The 21,529-nt window shown below is 46.7% G+C and overlaps 1 protein-coding gene across 1 annotated transcript in view; it reads right to left on the bottom strand.

Moving 5' to 3' along the window:
• The window catches only part of HAUS4 (HAUS augmin like complex subunit 4), a 34,646-nt gene extending 13,829 nt beyond the window's left edge, over window positions 1-20,817 (bottom strand). The window contains exon 1 of the mRNA XM_073632456.1: window positions 20,601-20,817. Coding sequence (XP_073488557.1) covers window positions 20,601-20,625 — 25 coding nt within the window. The 5' untranslated portion in view covers window positions 20,626-20,817. The remainder of the gene's footprint in view (window positions 1-20,600) is intronic.
• Between the last annotated feature and the right edge of the window lie 712 nt (window positions 20,818-21,529).

Below are 21,529 nucleotides of genomic sequence, written 5' to 3'. Positions count from 1 at the left end.
ATCCAGTAACTTCCTAATGCGTATCGCCAGCTTAAAGTAGAACTATAGACAAAACTTTTTCCTGGTGCATCCATGGGAGCATACTAGTGATATTAACTGTCCTGAGGGCAGAGCCTATCATAAAAAGAAAAGGTTAGTGACTCCATCATTCTCCTTTTTTTCACCTCATACCTCAGTGACATCGCGATAGTCCTTACCACTGCCTCAGGCAGCTTCCGTCTGGGTTCAGTCTCTCCCAGATGCAGTCCTCAGTCCTGGGCCTAGGCTGAGGAGTCCCTTCTGTGGGTCTTTTGGGACCACAGCGGCTTTCCTAGCCAGGAGCAATTTGCTGTTTTAAGAGTCAGACTGACCGGTGACTCTGCAAGTATCTGACTTTTTACCCTGGTGTTAGTTTCCCCTCCTTCTTCCTAATTTCTTTTCTCGCTGTTTTAAAGCTCCGCAGCACACACGCTGGATAACCCCCCCCCCCCCCCGAGTATAAGGCTCTGCTCCATTCTTTCCTTTTCAGCAGGAGCGTGAATTTCTTTGAGTGTATGACGCCGGCTTTTGTGAAGTTCCCCCTTGCCATCCGCACTGCGCGTGTGGCATCGAGTGGCGAGTTCAGTCGGAGCTCCATCTTGTACGCGCTGTGCGCATGCGCAATCCGCAGAGAGGCCGTGGCAGCCATCTTGGAAGGGGGCAATAAGCCTTGCCAGTGGGCGGTACTCTGCTAATCAGGGCCGCCCACTCCTGTACTAAAACGTGGAGGCAGGTTCATTAGGCAACCTTCTAACGGAGGGTTGCCCGAGTTAAGCGCCTGTCGGTGCTAGAACCTGCCTCTGTGCGGTAGGTTCTTGATGCCGATATCGCTTTAAAAAAAATAAACCAAAAAAAAAAAAAAAGGTGTGTGTGTGTGTTACATTTTCACTGGGACTCTTTTCTCCCTAGTCCCGTATGCCCGTGAATGTCCAAGATAAACTCCAGGCAGGATTCTAGAGACACCAGCCAAGACCGTCATGGTCACTCGTCCAGATGCCATTCATCTGGTGGTCACAAGTCCTCAGGGGGCCATCGCGCATTCCATTCAGTTGGCCACAAAAGATCTAGAAAGTACTGGGCATGCGGTGTAACCCCGCTGGCTGACAAGCTGGTCCATCAAAATTGCTTTAGAGACTATGCCGCAGACAGGGAGTCAGAGGGCCAGCAAGTATCCGATCTGCTGAAGAAGGTGGTTAAGGATTCGATCGCTGAGCTTATGGCTTCCCGGCCATCGCAGCAAGCTCCTCAACATGCGGAAAACGAAGGGGCCATCTACGGGCGGAACTACCTTACCAGCAGTAGATTCACCCACAAAAACCCCAGTGGACCAAGATCTTTCAGAGGATTCTTCTGATGAAGCGGACCCAACCGACTTCAGTTTCACCTTAGTACAACCCTACATACAGGCAGTTAAATAGGCAATTAGATGGGATGAGCCTGAGGAACCCCCTAAAAAAGCCAGAAGCCATTTTCCGTTTTTGAGAAAACCCTTGTCTTTCTTTCCTCAAGAAACAGAGTTTTCAAACAAGATAGGGATCCCAAGAAGAATTTGGGGAGCACACAAGCAACCTTTCTGAAAACAAACGGGTCCTTCCTAACCCTCAGGATTCCTCCAAGTCTTTTTAACTCTGACCTGTCCCAGGTCGGTGCCAGACTTTAACTGTTCTCCAAGATTTGGAAACGCCGATGCATGGACCCCTGGGTAGTCTCCGCAGTGCGCTTTGGCCACTTCTGGACCTTCACAGACCAGCCTCAAGACTTCTTCTCTCCAATGAGAATCCTGAATTCTTCTCCAAAGGCGGAAGCCCTGCGCAATTTCCTAGTTTCCCCTTCATGCTCAAAGTAGTGATCCCAGTTCCCTCGATAGAAAGGTTTTCCGGTTTTTTACTCCACGCTCTTCCTCGTCCCCAAAAAAAGATGGGGGCTGGAGACCGGTAATTGACCCGAAAAGACTAAACCAGTACATACATCTGGATTCCTTCAAGATGGAATCACTCCATAAGATCACACAGGCCGTTCAACCAGGAGACTGGATGATATCCATAGATCTCAAGGACGCAAACTTACATGTTCGGATTCTTCCAGATTTTCAGAAATATCTGAGATTTGCAGTGGGATAACTGCAACTTCAGTTCCGGAGCCTGCCTTTTGGGCTCTGCACCTCAGAGAGCATTTTCAAAAAAAGGTACCAATCTTGATACTTGCTCCCATAAGAGAAAGGGGTCTCAGTCTTACACGGTTTAGGACAACATTCTTCTATTAGCAAAGAACCCAACCCAGCTGTTGGGTCACAGGAAGATTCTCACATCAACCCGTTCGGACTTCGCATGGTTAAAAAAAAAAAAAAAAAGCCAGCTTACGCCTACTCAGGAGATGGTTTATAGCGGTGCCCTTTTCAATATGGTGCAGGGGACAGTTGCCTTACCCCGCCACAAGAGAATATTGATTACCTGGAAAATGAAATCACTCAGGTCAACCCATCTCTAAGCTTCTGTATGTCTGAGCTTGATCGGAACTATGGCAGTCTGCATCCCGATTGTGCCATTGGCACACTGGCACCTGAGGCACTTTCAGCTAGGCTTCCTGTCTCAGTGGAAGAAACGGTCTGTCACAAATGATATTTCTCACAGGCCTTATGCAGAGAAGCCTCCAGTGGTTGTCCAAAGTGGATGTGTCATCAAGACCATACCAGTTGGGATACACCTCAAAGATCATAATTACAACAGATGCCAGGATGAAGGGCTGGGGAGCACATTGCGGTCAGACCTCAGTACAAACAATATGGCCTTTTCCCACCAGTGGGATTGTATCGAACATTCTGGAGATTCGATCAGAATTCTTGGCACTGATAGCTATGGCAGCGCAGATAAAGAACAAGCCAGTGTTACTATGCATGGACAATCGGGCGGCTGTATCGTACATCCAACGCCAAGGGGGAACACACAGTCGGGCCTTATTGAGGGAAGTAGAACCCATCATGTTATGGGCAGAGAGAAACTTGCTGGACTTGAAGGCGGTTTATCTACCGGGTTGATTGAACCAAGAAGCCGATCACCTTTCGCAGAACTTCCAGGATGCCAACGAATGGTCTCTCCATCCCCTGGTCTTCAACTGGCTGGTGGATCTCTGGGGACTGCCAGAGCTAGACCTCTTTGCCTCGGCCACCAACACCAAATTACCCAGGTTCATCTCACATCTTCTTCATCCCCAAGCAGAAACAGTGGATGCACTACTGAGCCCATAGAGATGCACCCTGGCCTATGCATTCCCACCTTGCTCTCTTATTACGAGATTCCTCATGAGGTTACTAGTGGAACCAATAACTGTAGTCGCAGTCCTCCCATATTGGCCAAGACACCCATGGTTCCCCTTAGCCATGCATCTATCCAATCGGCCAGTCAAGATTCCAATCATGCCACACTTGCTCACTCAGGGAAACCTCTCACATCCCAATCCTCTCAGGTTGAATCTACAGGTCTGTATACTGAAAGGCGGAAGTTCCAGTCATTAGGGTGTTCATCAAGAGTAATTTCCACTCATGAAAGCCAGGAAACCACCAACAAATAACATGTACGCAAAGGTTTGGGACAAGTTCAAACCCTTTTCTGTCGGCAAGGGGGCGGACCATTCTTTTCCCATCTACCTTTTTACTTTTGGACTTTCTCCAAGCAGGCCTTGACTTAGGCCTAGGGCTTAGCACTCTTAAAGTCCAGGTTGCAGCAATTTCGGCTGCCACACACAAAAGATGGGTGGAAGACCCTCTTATAGTACAGTTCGTCAAAGCGGTAAGGAAAATACGCCCCAAGTGGGATCTGTCCCTTGTGTTGGAAGTATTATCAGAACAACCCTTTGCTCCATCTGAAGGGCCTCTGTGTAGAATTAGACTCTGAAACTAGCCTTCCTAATAGCAATAACTTCAGGCCGAAGAGACTCGGAATTGCTAGCCCTAGGGGCAGAAGAGGATATCGTCCTCTACCCAGATAGAGGAGAATTGCATACCATACGTGGTTTTGTACCAAAGGTTTCTACTCCTGCTTCCCTGGCGGTTCCATGGGCTTTACCAGTTTTTCCAGATTCTGCCTCAAACCCACTACATGAATTAGATGTGGTTCATGTTCCCAAATGGGATCTCAGCCTCACTTGCCCCTTTAGAAGATCTCCAAACCTGTTTGTACTCCCAGGAGGCAAGAACAAGGGTAAGGAAGCCTTAGCTAGGACGATCGCATCGTGGATAGTGAAGTTAATCCAAAGAGCTTACAGGGCCAAAAGGACTGGATTCTCCTTCCTCGGCCAGGGCCCACTCAACCAGGGCAGTCTCATCATCTTGGGCCACTAGAGCGAATGTCTCCCTGGATACAACCTGCAAAGCAGTGACGTGATCTTCTCAGCACACATTCATGAGACACTATAGGAGAGACCCAGAAGCTCTAACCACTGAACCTCTAGATTTTGGCAGGAGGACAATTGAATCTGCTTTTGTTCTGTCCAAATAAATCTCTCTTTTTCTAAGCATTACCCACCCATCTCAGCTAGTTATTTATCACTAGTATGCTGCCATGGATGCACCAGGAAAATGGAAAATTGTTTCATATTTACCGTTATTTTCCTTTCCTGGTACATATCCATGGCAGCATACGCACCCTCCCTCGGTATTCTATATTACGGAGAATGATGGGGGGGGGGGGGTCACTAACTTTTATTTGATGATATTCACTGTCCTGAGGCGGAGCCTATCACTAGTATGCTGCCATGGATATGCACCAGGTAAGTAAAACAATTTCCCCATTTTGGATAGATCAAGGAAAGGTTATAACCCGTCAGATTTTTTTTTCACCATCTTTGTTCCATTGCAGAAATTTCCCTTCTCTTCCTGTTCCAGCGCCAAAACAGAAAGTGAAAGGAAATCCCTTGGGGATCCCCAGGTCTCCAGAACTATCCCCTCTAATAATTTTCTGGGGACAACCCAAAATGTAGGATTTTCTTTTACTTTCACTTTTAATGATAATGGAAAACAGGACAAATAAAGACAAGGAATCTCCCAAACGGCAACACAGAGCAATAAAACCGGACAGGCGATCTAATCCATCTTCACTCTAGCCAAAACTGAATATATATAAAAAAAAAAAAAAAAAAAAAAAAAAAAAAAAAAAGGGGGGTTTTCCCTTTAGTTATACTTTAAGACTGGAACACTGAAGTGGCAGACCACAGGCATTTAAAACCTTTTTACACTAAGACCCCTTTCACACTGATAATGGGGTGCTTTGATGCTTAGCACTATATGGCCATACGGTGTGACCAAATCCCCATATTTCTGAATATGTTTAGGTGTGTTTTAACCCCCATTCCCGACCAGCCGCCGCAGTATGGCACTGCTGCGCGAGCCGTCGTAGCTGTACGTTGGCTCCTTAAGACGCTGTAGCAGGCGCGCGCCCACAGCATGTCCCCGGAGCCGATCGCTCCTGACACAGCGAGAATTGGGATCTGTGTGTAAACACATAAATCCCGGTTCTGTCAGTGGAGAGAGATTGTATGCAACTACTAAGGCTCCATTCACACTAATGCGTTTTTTGATGCATTTTGCATAAATGCATGGGAATTTTTTAACATGGGTTCCTATGGAACATGTTCACATCAATGCATTTTTGTGCCTCTGCGTTTTTGGAAAGGGTCAGGGACTTTTTTCATGCAAAATGCAGCGTTTTGCATGTAATAGAATTCAATGACCAGCATCAAAAACGCAAGTACAGCGTTGCTACGGCTTTTTTATTTTTAACACTGTATAAAAAAACAAAAACGCAAAACATGGCAAAAACGCTGTAAAAATGCTGCTCAAAAACGCGGCAAGCACCGCAAAAAACACTGCAGAAACGCTCAAAAGCAACATGCATAGATGTGAATCAAGCCTAAGTAGGAACAATGATCTCTCTCCTGCTCTAGTCAGCCACATTTCCCCCATAGTTAGAACACATCTAAGGAACACATTTAACCCCTTGATCGCCCCCTAGTGTTAACCTCTTCTCTGCCAGTGACATTTATACAGTATTCAGTGGCTATTTTTAGCTCTGATCGCTGTATAAATGTCACTGGTTCCAAAAAAGTATCAAAAGTGTCTGATGTGTCCGTCGCAATGCTGCAGTCCAGAGAAAAAAAAAAAGACATAAATTTTGTTTGGGTACAACGTCGCACGACTACGCAATTGACAGTTAAAGTGACGCAGCGCTGTATCACAAAAAAATGGCCTGTCAGGAAGCTGAAGTGGTTTAATAGCCTTGCAGGATTTAATGTAATTTTGTATACAAGTGCTGTAATCTATTGTTCGGTTCCATTTCACACTGATGCGGTTTTCAGGCTTTTTAGCGCTAGAAATAGCGCCTGAAAACCGCCTCCCATTCATTTCAGTGTGACAGGGGCGGTGCGCTTGCGGGACGTTAGGAAAAGTCCTGCAAGCAGCATCTTTGGGGTGGTTTAGAGCGCTGTATATAGCGCTCCCAAAAAAGCCCTGCCCATTGAAATGAATAGGAATCGCTTCCAACGTGATTCAGAAGCGCCGCAACACAGAGCTTTTAACCCCTTCTTTGGGGTTAGAAGCGCCCCGCTAGCGGCCAAAAAGCGCCGCTAAAACGAGCGGTGCTTTAATGCTAACACGGCCCCAGTGTGAAAGGGGTCCAAGAGTTTACATACAAGATACCTGCTGTTACCAATAAGCGCCATGAAAGGTTTGACTGGGTCGCTTTCTAATTTAGTTTCACTTGACTAGGGCAGAGCAGTGCCCGATTTCATAGCCTATAACTGTCACCTCTTTGTCCAATCAGAGTTATCTTCCGAGCAAGGGAGCAAGTCTCACTGGTTGAGGAACAGCAGCTGGTGGAGCTTCGAGAAAAGTCTGATATAATACAACCCCAGCAACAGAAGCAGAACCAAATAAGGATACAGTCAAAGCTACAAGCAACCAAATTCACTCAGTAAAAAAACTGATGGCGCTGGGCAGAAAGTTGTCAACTGAACAGCAGTTTTATCCAAATTATATGCAGCCACTGTTGGGGTATTTTGACAGTTGGTCAGGCTGGTTATCCACATACAGTAGCCACATTAGGAGATTCACCCATGCATGCTGTACAAGGTAGATGGATAAATCTGTCAAAAACCCCCGTTAGACTTATCGGTAACAGTATTTCCATGAATCTTCCAGGACAGCTACTTTAGAGATGATTGGCTCTGCCTTCTACAGGAATCAGACAATTAAAAAGGGCCCTCCCTCTCCTCTGACCCTCAGTTGTATGAAGATCAAGTAAACCACCAAAAGTGAACTCGGAAGAGGAATATTAGAAACTCACTAACACACGACCACCAGGTTAAAATTAAGGGGACCATTGAATAAAGAATAGGGTGGGAATATAGACACTGTCCTGGAAGATTCATGGAAACACCATTACCGGTAAGTCTAATGGGGGTTTTCCCCCCCCTTCATCTTCCAGGACAGCTACTTGAGAGGATAAGCAAGATTCTATACCTTAGGGAGGGATGACAGCCTGAAGCACTTTCCTTCCAAAGGAGAGGTCCTGGCTGGACAGCATCTGGACTCTATAATGCATGAGAGGACCAGACAGCAGCTTAGGAAATATCTTCCCATGATGCACCCGTTCTTTCTGCCCAAGATGCAGCTAGAGATCTAGAAGAGTGAGCCCTAACTCTGGTAGGAGGGGATTGCCCTGAAGATCTGTAAGCTTCACAAATAGCTTCTCTAATACATATGGCAATGGAACCCCAGGATGCTCTGGAACCCTTTTTGGGGCCACTAGAAGAAATCAGTAATTCGTAAGCTTTTCTTAACTCACTAGATACTTCTAAATAATGCAGAAGACATCTTCTCACATCTAAGAAACTACATCTTTCCTCCTCCGAATTCATGGGGGAGGAACAAAAGCTAGGAAGAACCACCTCCTGGGATCTGTGAAACTCAGACGAAACTTTGGGTAAATACAAAGGGTCAGGCCTAATCACTACCCTGTCTAAAATTCTTAGGAAAGGATCTTTACACGAGAGAGATTCTAAATCAGAAATCCTTCTCCCTGAAGTTATGGCCAAAGGAATAGCCATCTTTAAACCACTTTCTGCACGGCGGCCGTCATATGATGTCCTTGACTTTGTGCGGGTATATCTGAACGATGCCTGCAGCTACAGGCATCATTCAGATATCGGCTTTTTCAGCTGGAGATTCCTGACACCATAGGAGTGATAATAGCAGCTGTTCTGCCGCTTGATCTATCTTATGTGCGGCGAGAGGGGACGGCCCCCCCCTCCCGCCGCTTCTACCGGTGAATCAGAGACAGAATCTGCTGGACCGAATGTTTACCATAGAGATTTCCGGTGGACCAGATGGTTGCCGGAGTCTCTATGATCGTTCGGAGGCTGGGCGTGATGTTATGATGTCACACCCAGCCTCTGCATTCGAACAAACAGCGCAGCCTCAGCTGGGAAGCCGAGATCATTTTTTTATTTCACTCTTCCCAGCCTAGAGGTGAGATGTGGAGTCTTATTGACCCCATATCTCACTGTAAAGAGGACCGATCATGCCATGCCTTGTAATCTCCAGCTGAAAAATCTCCAGCTAAAAAAGCCAATGTTTACATCCCTGAACGCTGTCCACCTGTAGTGCTGTAATCCTAGCAGCACATCCCCAGCACCGTGACATACCGAGCCGGTCCTTTGAAAGGCTCGGCGACCGGAAGTGCATCACACAACTTCCGGTTCCATCTTGCCGCGTCACCGGAAATGCGACATCCGATGCCATCTTGATAACCCCAAAGGAGAAATACACAAGGAAGTGCTCCTCCACTCCCCCAGGTACTCAAGAAGCCGGACAGCCACGCAAATGGTTGCAAAGGTGTCCACAAAAGCAAGTAATGACAAAAGAGGGGGCCCTTCTCAGACTGCAAAAAGCAGCAAATACTGCAGACATGGCCACAACCAGTCTGAGTATTACTGAAAAAAGGGGGGTCCGCTAACCACGGTCACCAGACCTAAAGAAAAAAACAAACATAATGGTGCGTATTCCTGGAGGTCTGGAAACACAAAACAACTGAGGGTCAGAGGAGAGGGAGGGGCCTTTTAAATTGTGTCTGGTTTTTGTTTCCTGTAGAAGGCAGAGCAAATCAGCTCTCAAGTAGCTGTCCTGGAAGATGAAGGGGAAAACCCGTTAGACTTACCGGTAACGGTATTTCCAGGAACCTTCCAGGACAGCTACTTGAGAGATGATCGGCTCCGCCCTCTACAGGAAACACAAATTAAAAGGCCCCTCCCTTTCCTCTGACCCTCAGTTGTTTAGAAGATCAAGTAACCTCCACCGAAGGTGCACTCGGCAGAGGAAAAAAAAATAGACCATAAAACACACCACCAAGAAATCATGGTTGACCAGTGAAAAAAATAGAATATGGTGGGAATATAGACGCTGTCCTGGAAGGTTCCTGGAAATACCGTTACCGGTAAGTCTAACGGGGGTTTTCTCCCCTCACCTTCCAGGACAGCTACTTGAGAGGATAAGCAAGATATTATACCTTAGGGAGGGACGACAGCCTGAAGCACTTTCCTACCAAAGGAAAGGTCCTGGCTGGAAAGCATCTGAACTCTATAATGCTTGACAAATGCATGAGAGGAGGACCAGATGGCAGCTTTAGAGATATCTTCCCATGAAGCTCCCGCTCTTTCTGCCCATGATGTGGCCATGGATCTCGTTGAATGGGCCCTAAATCTAGAAGGAGGGGTGTGACCTGACGCTTTAAAAGCCTTTCCGCATTTTTGGGAGAGGTGCAGAAACTAGGGAGGACTACCTCCTGGGACCTATGAAAGTTGGAAGAAACTTTGGGTAAATAGAGTGGATCGGGTTTAATCACCACCCTGTCCTCTAAAATCCTCAGGAAGGGATCTTTACAGGAAAGAGACTCTAGATCAGAAATCCTTCGCCCTGACGTAATAGCCAAAAGGAAGGACAACTTCAAAGAAATCATTTTCAGGGAAGCCTCATGCAAAGGCTCAAAAGGAGCCCTTGTTAGTGCACTTAATACCAACGACAGATCCCAGGGAGGAACATGTTTGAGGATCCTGGGTGTATGCCTAGATCTGGCTAAAAGGAACCTCCTGACTAAGGGATCTACCGCTAGTCTTCTCTCTGAAAATAAAGATAGGGCAGCAACCTGAACCCTAACGGTGTTGACAGAGAGCCCCTTTTCCACTCCCTCCTGCAGAAAATCTAAATTGCAGGGAGTGGAAAAAGAATCTAAACCAGATTTCCTTTGCCAAGAAATAAAAGTTTTCCAAACTTTCCCATAGATTCTTCTTGTGACCAATTTACGGCTGTCCAGGACAGTCTGAATAACCCCCTCTGAACATCCATTTAACTGTAGGATACGCCGCTCAGCCTCCAGGCCATCAAATGGAAGGTCTGAGGGTTTGGATGCAATACCGGTCCCTGATGGAGTAGATCCTTTCGAACTGGAAGGGGCCAGGGAGGATACACAGATAGGGCCTTCAGAGAGGAGAACCAACTCCTCCTGGGCCACCAGAGGGCAATCAGAACGACTTCTGCTCTGTCCTGAATAATTTTCCGAACCACTAGGGGCAAAAGGGGAAAAGGAGGGAAGGAGGGAAGGCATAGGCCAGGCTGAAGTCCCAAGGGAAGGACAGTGCATCCGTCCCCAAGGACTCTGTTTCTCTCTCCAGAGAGAAGAACGCCGCTAGTTTCTAGTTGAGACTGGAGGCAAAAAGATCCACTGTGGGGAGACCCCATCTTAGCACCACCTCCTGGAATGTGCCTTGATGTAGTTCCCAACCATTGGAACTGAGGCTCACCCTGCTCAGAAAGTCCGCCAGCACATTTTCTGACCCCTTGATGTGAACTGCCCTTACTGAAGAGATATAGATCTCTGCCCAGGACAGAATCTGCTGCGTTAACAACAGAAGTGATTCTGAGCGAGTGCCCCCTTGCTTGTTCAAGTACGCCACTGTTGTGGCATTGTCTGAAAATATTAAAAGGTCCTTTGAATAGACCCTCTCTCCCAGAGACATAAGTGCTTTCCTCACAGCCAGAAGTTCTCTGAAATTCGAGGAGCGACCTGCTTCCTCTGGCAACCAGGCTCCTTGAGCCTGCCAACCCTGTGAGTGAGCACCCCAACCCCACAGACTGGCGTCTGTGGTAATCTTGACCGGGCAATTTTGTGCCCAATCCTTCCCCCTCTGCAGATGTTCTCGCTGCTCCCACCAGGCGAGATCTAGAAAAATTCCCTTCTGGTAGTTTTACCAGCTGATCCAGAGAATTTTTCCTGCGATCTCAATGGAGCAAAAGAAAAGCCGGAAGGGGTCTTGAGTGCAATTGAGCCCAAGGCACCCCTGGAATGGCTGCAGTCATTAGGCCCAGCAACTGCATGATTCGCCGAAGGGAGGTCTGAGGGAGCAGTTTGAAGATCCGCACAGAGAGAAGAATTTTCACAATTTTCTCTTTGGGAAGAAAAATCTGTAGGGCAACAGAGTCTATTAGATAACCCAGGAAAAGTATGCTCTGTGAGGGTACTAGGCAAGACTTCTGTTGGTTGACCTTCCACCCTAATTTTTGAAAGGTCCGCAAAACCAACTGTAGGTCTTGAATAAGGGACTCCTTGCCCTGAGAAAAAAAAAAAAAAAAAAAAAAAAAATCAAAAAATAGTCTAGATATGGGACGATTGATACACCTTGAATCTGAAAAAAGGCCATGATTTTTGTGAAAATCCTCGGTGCTGCCGAGAGACCAAAAGGAAGGGCACTGAACTGCCAATGAGACGGCTCGTTTCCCACGAGCACTGCAAACCTGAGGAACCTTCAGTGGCTCTGGCAGATTGGTACATGAAGATAAGCGTCCTGAAGGTCCAGGGTCACCATGAAGACCTCTGGTAACAACAGATTTCTTACTGAATAAATGTTCTCCATACGAAAACGTCTGTAAACAATGTATTGGTTCAGGACGCTTAAATTTACGACCATCCAAAAGCCGCTGGAAGCTTTCTTGACCAGAAAGACGTGAGAATAAAATCCCCGGAACTTCTGATCTTCTACGACAGGAGAACTAACTCCCTCTGTTTCCCACACAGAGATCAAATTTAACATGGCTTGCCGTCTCTCGGCAGGTGGGTAAGAAAAAACCTCGGGGGGGGATTTTTGAACTCCAATCTGTAACCCTTTACCAGTGTTTGAAGGATGAAGGAATTGGTGGAAATCTCTGCCCATTCCTTGATGAAATGGCACAATCTTCCCCCTACCCCTAACCTGGTGTCACTGGGTATTCTTGGAAGGGGCTGAAGGAGCAAAGGGAGTTCCCCCTTTGAGTTTGTCTTTGTTAAAAGACCATTTCTTTTTAGCCTGTTGGCTTTAAAATTAGCCTTGTTTTGGAAGCCACGAAAAGGCCTCTTATTCTGGGGCTTATTCCTTTGGGAAGAAGGGAATCATTTACCTTTCTCAGAGGAACGAGATAAGACTTCTTCCAAGGAAGAACCAAACAACAGTTTGCCTTCGAAATGAACACCACAGAGCTTATTCTTGGAGGTAAGGTCACCTTCCCAAGATTTAAGCCAGATAGCTCGCCTAGCTGAATTAATGAGAGCAGAAGCCCTAGCTGCGGATTTCACTGAATCTGCTGCTGCATCAGCTAAGAAGGCGACTGACTTGGCAATGAGTGGGAGGGATTCTCTAATCTCTTCCTTGGGGGTGTCAGATGCCAGAAGATCATCTAGACGCTGAACCCATACGTCTAAATTTCTAGCCACACAGGTAGATGCTACCGCTGGGCCTAAAGAAAAAGCTGAAGCATCCCAGGCCCTATGCAGTAATGAGTCGGCCTTCCTATCCATTTGATCCTTAAGGACCCCAGAATCCTCAAAAGAAAGATCTGATCTTTTGGACACCTGCGACATAGGGGCATCTAATCTAGGACACTTAAAGAAAACCTCCTCAAAGTCAGGCTGAAAAGGAAATCTTCTTTTGTGTCCTCTGGATTGGAACAACCTTTTTTCAGGTTCTTTCTATTCAGATAGAATCATGTCTCTAAGAGACTGATGTACCGGAAAGGTTCTAGATTTCCGCCCCTGAAGGCCCCTATACATTTTATCCTGTACAGATTGAGCATGCTGTGGCATCTCAATCTGCTCTGAGGTATAAATTGCTTTTAATAGTTCATCAATATCCTCAACTGGAAAAAGATACTTAGATGAGCTACCTGTATCTTCCTCTGATGCAGACTTTTCATCAGATGGAGACTGAATTCTCACCTTCCTCCAGATCAGAGGTATTGCGTGAACTAATAAGGGAAGGGACTTGGCAGAGGTTGAAGGATCTTGAGCTATGGGTCTAGAAGAGGGAGGGCCTATACTAGTAACCCTGTCATTCAGTGACCGAAAAGAATCCACTACCTTCTTCATAGAAGTCATTAACTCCTTAAAGGAGGAAGACTCTGAACTAGCTCTGGGTGGGATACAATCCTCACAAAATAGCTTTTTATAACTATCAGAGAGCCTGGCTCTACACAGTTCCCACATTTCTTCTTCACCGGTTTGGCCTGGAAGAGAGCAGAAACAAGGGCCATGAATAAAAAGGATCCATACAAAAGAAGACCCTTGCTGTAGCTATCCACAGACCAGGGCTTACCTTGGGGTAGGTATGGGACCCGGATGCTGCCGCTGGTTCAATACGAGCGGACGTTCCATCCTCAGATCTGTCCTCAGGCTCCATGAAGCAAGCGGAGAACGGTCGTAGAGAAGACTGCTGCTGTACCGCAAAAACTGCACCTAGAATGGCGTTTTTAGCAGGCCATTCCCCTGCAGCATGTCCTCAGTGTCTCCACACCATGCTCCTTATAAAAACTCGGCATCCGGAAGTGCGTCATGTGACTTCCGGTTCCGGCGCCATCTTGCTGCATCACCGGAAGTGCTCCTGACGCCATCTTGGTACACCGGAATGAAGCATTAGGAGGACACAGTTCCACACAGCAGTGCTGGGGAAAGGAAGGGAGTTGCCACCATTTACAAAGGCAAGTAACCCTTAGAAATAGGAAACCCTTCTGGTACAGACCATCATCCCAGACTTGGCCACAACTAGTCCTGGATGAAACCAGAGAAGGGGGGGGGTCCACCAACCACAGTTACCAGACCATAAGAAAACAAAAAACGTGTCGGTGCTCCTGGAGGGCCTGGAAACACAAAACAACTGAGGGTCAGAGGAAAGGGAGGGGCCTTTTAAAGTCTATCAGATTTGTGTTTCCTGTAGAGGGGGAGCCAATCATCTCTCGTAGCTGTCCTGGAAGGTGAGGGGGGAAAATCTGTGCTTATGGCCAGCATTAGTTGGGTTACAGAGACATAGCTGGGGGGGGGATCGACACTTCGCATTGGGGAGCATAGGCATCTGACACTTCTATAAGTGTCAGCTACCGAAGATTCCAGCGATGGCTGTAGCTCTCCAAGAGAAGAGACTGGACTCAAAGATTTGGTAATACCTGGTAAGCCGACCATACATGGATCAAAATTCAGGTGGTTCAGCAGGGACTGGGATCCTTTCCCCACTTGATCAGCGTTACAAGCTATAACCAGCAACTCTCAATGTATTCTTGAGCCCTGGTTCACATTGATGCGATTTGACATGTCAAATTGGCAGCAATTGCAGCGTCCGAATCGGTGCGACCCTGCACCGATTCCCAAAAGTAGTTTCTGTACTACTTTTGGGGATTTCAGGTGCGATTTCCATTGACATCTGTGCAGAAACCCACAGAGATATCTCTGAAATCACCCCCCGAAGTTGGGACCGCCATGTGGGAATGAAATTGTGCAAGTTCAGCTGAACGCACACAATTTCATTCTCAGTCAGTGTGAGCCAAGGCGAAGGCAGGGAAATCCTGTGCTATTAGACCACAATAGGTCAGCCGGTAGAATCCCCGCCCCCCCATCCACATTGAGTGTGTGGATGGGTGAAAACCTCTTTTTTTTTTCTATTCTGCTGGTTGAAAAAAAAAAAAAAAAAATATATGATCTGACTCTATCTATGGGCTACCTTGTATCCAAAAGACTGACTCTTTACATGTTTTTCTCTTAAGCCCTGGTTCTCATTGATGATACATTGAAATCACTTGAAGTAGCAGGTCAGCACGATTTCAGGTGCTACTTGGCTGACATCTGTGCCACTACATAAAGATGTCTATGCAAGTCGAACCTGAAAATCGCAAAAAGTAGAAAAGTAGTGCAGGATCCTTTTTTTAAAATATTTGTGTCTACACAAAAAAAAAAAAAAAACTCCATTCAGCCGATTGAGGACCTGAAGGGCATCCAAAAGTGCAGTACTGTGTATGTTTTCGCAACACACTGGAATTTACTAAAGAACGCACTGATGTGAACTAGGGCCAATGCAATCCATGTGCAACCCCCCCCTTATTTCTTAACCCTAAATAATTACATGTGTGTTCCAGTGCGTTTTTTGGTGCATTTTACACAGGGTGGATTTGATTTAAATCATCAGTAAAAAGGCTTGATTTAAATCATAATTTTTAAAGAGCAACTGTCATCTCTGACCCGCTGTTGACTCACTGACAGTCCCATTCACTTTAACCACTTGCCTACAGGGCACTTACACTCTCTTCCTGCATTTTTCAGCTCTGTCGCACTTTGAATGACAATTGCGTGGTCATGCTACACTGTACCCAAATTTTTTATAATTTTCTTCACGCAAATAGAGCTTTCTTTTGGTGGTATTTAATCACTGCTGGGTTTTTATTTTTTACAAAAAAAAAAAAAAAAAAAAAAACAAATTTTGAAAAAAAAAACTTTTTTTTTTACATTTTTTTCTGTCAGTAAATTTTGTAACCAAGTAATTTTTCACCTTCACTGATGTGCGCTGATAGGCTGAACTGGTGGGCATTGATGAGGTGGCTCTTATGGGCACTGATGAGGAGGCACTAATAGGTGGCACTGATGGGCACCGATAGACGGCACTGGTGGGCAGTACTGATGGGTGACACTTATGGGCATTGATTGACAGCAGTGATGGGCATTGACAGGCAGCACTGATTGCCAGCACTGACTGGCATCGCTAATGGGCACTGATTGGTGGCACTTGTGGGAAGTGGTGGGCACTGATAGCTGGCATTGGTGGGCAATTGCTGGCACTGATTGGTGACACTTTTTTCTTTATTGTAATCAGGGCACTGATGATCAGTGCCCGGATTACATTTCTACATATCCCCCTGTGAGGAGATGCCACTGATCGTCTCTCCTCACACTCTGTCAATGTGAGGCGAGGAGAGCCGATTACCGACACTTCATTGTTTACATGTGACCGGCTGTGATTGGACACAGCCGATCACATGAAAGACACATAGCGGAGGAGAGCAAAAAAAATCCCAAGAAATTCTTTAAGTATGTAAACAGTAAAAAAGGGAGGACAGACCATATTGGCCCCATAAAGAATGAGGAAGGACATCTGGTTACAAAGGATGGGGAGATGGCGAAGGTATTGAATTTATTCTTCTCCTCAGTCTTCACAAGGGAATCGGGGGCTTCAGTAACCAAAACTGCAGTGTTTATCCTCATGACACAACACAGGAAGCACCTCCATGGTTAACAGAGGACAGAATTAAAATTAGACTTCAGAAACGCAACATTAATAAATCACCGGGACCAGATGGCTTGCATCTGAGGGTACTTAGGGAACTCAGTCAAGTGATTGCCAGACCGTTGTTCCTAATTTTTACAGATAGTCTACTGACTGGAATGGTACCAGCTGATTGGAGAAAAGCCAATGTAGCACCAATATTTAAAAAGGGCCCAAAATACATCCCTGGGAATTCCAGACCAGTTAGCCTAATATCAATAGTATGTAAACTCTTGGAGGGGATGATAAGGGACTATATACAAGATTTTAGTAATAAGAACGATATCATTAGCAGTAATCAGCATGGATTCATGAAGAATCGTTCTTGCCAAACCAATTTATTAACATTCTATGAGGAGGTGAGTTGCCATCTAGATAAAGGAAGGCCCGTAGACGTGGTGTATCTGGATTTTGCAAAAGCATTTGACACAGTTCCCCATAAACGTTTACTGTACAAAATAAGGTCTGTTGGCATGGACCATAGGGTGAGTACATGGATTGAAAACTGGCTACAAGGGCGAGTTCAGAGGGTGGTGATAAATGGGGAGTACTCAGAATGGTCAGGGGTGAGTAGTGGGGTCCCCCAGGGTTCTATGCTGGGACCAATCCTATTTAATTTGTTCATAAACGACCTGGAGGATGGGATAAACAGTTCAATCTCTGTATTTGCAGACGATACTAAGCTAAGCAGGGCAATAACTTCTCCACAGGATGTGGAAACCTTGCAAAAAGACCTGAACAAATTAATGGGGTGGGCGACTACATGGCAAATGAGGTTCAATGTAGAAAAATGTAAAATAATGCATTTGGGTGGCAAAAATATGAATGCAATCTATACACTGGGGGGAGAACCTCTGGGGGAATCTAGGATGGAAAAGGACCTGGGAGTCCTAGTAGATGATAGGTTCAGCAATGGCATGCAATGCCAAGCTGCTGCTAATAAAGCAAACAGTATATTGGCATGCATTAAAAGGGGGATCAATGCAAGAGATAAAACGATAATTCTCCTGCTCTACAAGACTCTGGTCCGGCCTCACCTAGAGTATACTGTCCAGTTCTGGGCACCAGTCCTCAGGAAGGATGTACTGGAAATGGAGCGAGTACAAACAAGGGCAACAAAGCTAATAAAGGGTCTGGAGGATATTAGTTATAAGGAAAGGTTGCGAGCACTGAACTTATTTTCTCTGGAGAAGAGACGCTTGAGAGGGGATATGATTTCAATTTACAAATACTGTACTGGTGACCCCACAATAGGGATAAAACTTTTTCGCAGAAGAGAGTTTAATAAGACTCGTGGCCACTCACTGAAATTAGAAGAAAAGAGGTTTAACCTTAAACTACGTAGAGGGTTCTTTACTGTAAGAGCGGCAAGGATGTGGAATTCCCTTCCACAGGCGGTGGTCTCAGCGGGGAGCATTGATAGCTTCAAGAAACTATTAGATAATCACCTGAATGACCGCAACATACAGGGATATACAATGTAATACTGACACATAATCACACACATAGGTTGGACTTGATGCACTTGTGTCTTTTTTCAACCTCACCTACTATGTAACTATGTAACATGGTTAAAGAGCCGCGGACATTTACAGAGATCGTGGGTAACGCCGTGTCCTAGCAACACTGCGCGGCCGCAATCACCGCAGCCGCTCTGGAATGCTGTCATATGACGGTGGGCGGGCAGTTAATGGGACGCCTGGTGATGTGGCAGTGACATAAGGTAAGGGACGTGGTGGCAGCAGGTTAGTGGGTGTCCGCTAACAGGGCTGCCATGATGGATCTGATATGACAGGTGCTCTTTAAATATTTGCAAACAAAACAAAGGCTTCACATTTAGAATAATAAGCTGTCAGGTTAGTAGAACAGCAATAGCAGAACTGATTCAATCATACAGTTTGTAGTGTACATAGATTTGCAAAACAATGGGATAAAGGAATATTCCTGAACTTTTTTTTATCTCATGTTACTGTGAAATTGTGTGAATGCATCAATGCAGTGCATGTTATCTCATCTTGCAGAGCTTGGATTCATTGAATGAGTTTACCAAAAATGTAAATATTGCAGAGTATACAGCCTCAGGCTACATAACGAAGCTCCATTTCATGCAGAATAAACTATATTATTATTGTATCTTAAATAAAGAAAACTATCTTTAGATAGATTTTTTACTCCAAAAGCATTTTATTAAAATAAATTTTTTTTTTTTTTTTTTTAAATCAAAAGGATTTTTATCCACCCTGGTTTTACAGCATCCCAGTACAGGAAAAAATGCAGCATATTCTTTTTTTTTCTGGAAGTGGAACAGCCAGGGGCGTTGCTAGGTCTACAAAAGATCTGGGGCTAAAGCCCACAGCAGCGAAGTAAAGAAAGTCATACGCTTGGGCGGGCATACACGTGTGTGTGTGTGTGTGTGTGTGTGTGTGTGTGTGTGTGTGTGTGTGTGTGTGTGTGTGTGTGTGTGTGTGTGTATATATAACATATATTATCATTACATCAGGGTCCCCAGAGAACCTCCCCCCTTACATCAGGGTCCCCAGAGAACCTCCCCCCTTACATCAGGGTCCCCAGAGAACCTCCCCCCTTACATCAGGGTCCCCAGAGAACCTCCCCCCTTACATCAGGGTCCCCAGAGAACCTCCCCCCTTACATCAGGGTCCCCAGAGAGCCCCCCCCCCCTTACATCAGGGTCCCCAGAGAGCCCCCCCCCCTTACATCAGGGTCCCCAGAGAGCCCCCCCCCCTTACATCAGGGTCCCCAGAGAGCCCCCCCCCCTTACATCAGGGTCCCCAGAGAGCCCTCCCCCCTTACATCAGGGTCCCCAGAGAGCCCTCCTTACATCAGGGTCCCCACAAGAGCCCCCCTTACATCAGGGTCCCCAGAGAGCCCCCCTTACATCAGGGTCCCCAGAGAGCCCCCCTTACATCAGGGTCCCCAGAGAGCCCCCCTTACATCAGGGTCCCCAGAGAGCCCCCCTTACATCAGGGTCCCCAGAGAGCCCCCCTTACATCAGGGTCCCCAGAGAGCCCCCCTTACATCAGGGTCCCCAGAGAGCCCCCCTTACATCAGGGTCCCCAGAGAGCCCCCCTTACATCAGGGTCCCCAGAGAGCCCCCCTTACATCAGGGTCCCCAGAGAGCCCCCCTTACATCAGGGTCCCCAGAGAGCCCCCCTTACATCAGGGTCCCCAGAGAGCCCCCCTTACATCAGGGTCCCCAGAGAGCCCCTTCCTTACCTCTCTGTGTTCTCTCGCCCTCCCGGCTCTCCCGTACTGCCTGCCCGCTCTCTGGTGCTACCCGCCGCACTCGCGGCTCGGCTGCAGAGAGGCCACGACCACGGCCGTCTCTGAGAGACTCGGGGCTATGGGCCCCAGATTCAGGGCTATAGCCCCAAAAGCCACCCCCTAGCAACACCCCTGGGAACAGCCCACATTGGTGTGAACTACACCATTGGAAACCATATAACCTACTTTCCATGCGGTTTTGATGCAGGAAAAAAAAAAATAAACACACTGGACTGCATGCAGCGCAAACTGGCCCTAAAGGCAAATAGTCCGGGCATTTTGTAAATACATTTGCACTCCTTAGTAAATGTAAAAATACCCAATCAAATGCAAGGATATATAAAAAAAAAAAAAAAAAAAAAACAGCATTTTGCTTGCACATGATTGGTAGATGGAAGTCACCAGCAGTCTAGCTGTGTTTAGTAAACCTGCCCAGTGTAATGTGGATGTTGTGGTGTTGGAACTGCTTATGCATGGAATACAAGGATGGTGGGTGAGCTCTGAAGGTCTAGAACAAGGATGAGACGTGTATTCCTTTCTTATTGGAGAGTTTACCCCCCAGCGGAAGGAAAATAACCCATGACAGTTGTGTGGGAGCTTTCTGTGGATGTCTGATCGCTGTCTGAATGAGGTCAAAAAGTTCTCACCATACTGCACTGTCCGGGATGCCATGCTCACTGTGAAGTATACCGCCAGTTATCGGACGATGTGTAGGATCTATAGGGACTCCATGCCCGCCCGCTCCCATAACACTCGGTACACCCAGCACAGCTCCGATCGTTATTCCGCGGGAGATTTGTACGGCGGTGTCGCCCTTCTAGTGACGTCATCGGTAGGCGTGCTGGCTGTCAGGAAGTGAGCTGCGATCCGGACACTAGAGGGAGCCCTTCCCTTTATCTTCTACGGGAACACGGCCTCTACCTTGGAAGTGGAGTTCTCTGAGTAAATGATATTCACCAATAATAGACCGCCAGGAGTCAATGTTATCTACTTCTCTGAGCCCCCACGTTATCTTCACATGAGCTGCCAACGTTAAAGTGTATATAAAGCCCAAACTTTCTTGTGCTTGTCTTAGGACCCTTTCACACTGGGGCGGTGGGGGCGTCAGCGGTAAAACAGCGCTATTTTTAGCGCAGTTTTACCGTCGTTTTTGCGTCTGTATTCGGCCGCTAGCGGTGCGGTTTTAACCCCCGCTGGCGGCCGAAAAAGGGTTAAATCCGCTCGTACAGCACGGCTATAGCCGTGGTATTACCGTGGTATAGCCGCGCTGTCCCATTGATTTCAATGGGCAGGAGCGGTTTAGGAGGGGTGAATACACCGCTCCAAAGAAGCGGTTGGCAGGACTTTTTTTACCGTCCTGCCAGCGCACTGCTTCAGTGTGAAAGCCCTCGGGCTTTCACACTGAACAAACAGCGGAGGCTGTTTAGGGGCGGTTTGCAGGCGATATTTTTAGCGCAATACCGCCTGCAAACCGCCCCAGTGTGAAAGGGGCCTAGAGAGAGTGGTGAGGTGTTAAAAATCCTTTTAGGTCTTCATTTTTTTTTTCTTTTAACCGGTTCCCGACCGACTCGCGTAG

Source organism: Aquarana catesbeiana, linkage group LG01, assembly GCF_042186555.1.
Source record: "Aquarana catesbeiana isolate 2022-GZ linkage group LG01, ASM4218655v1, whole genome shotgun sequence".
NCBI classification, from domain to species: domain Eukaryota; kingdom Metazoa; phylum Chordata; class Amphibia; order Anura; family Ranidae; genus Aquarana; species Aquarana catesbeiana.
The sequence above is the reverse complement of the archived record's forward strand: the minus strand, read 5'-3'. Positions and strand labels throughout refer to the sequence as shown.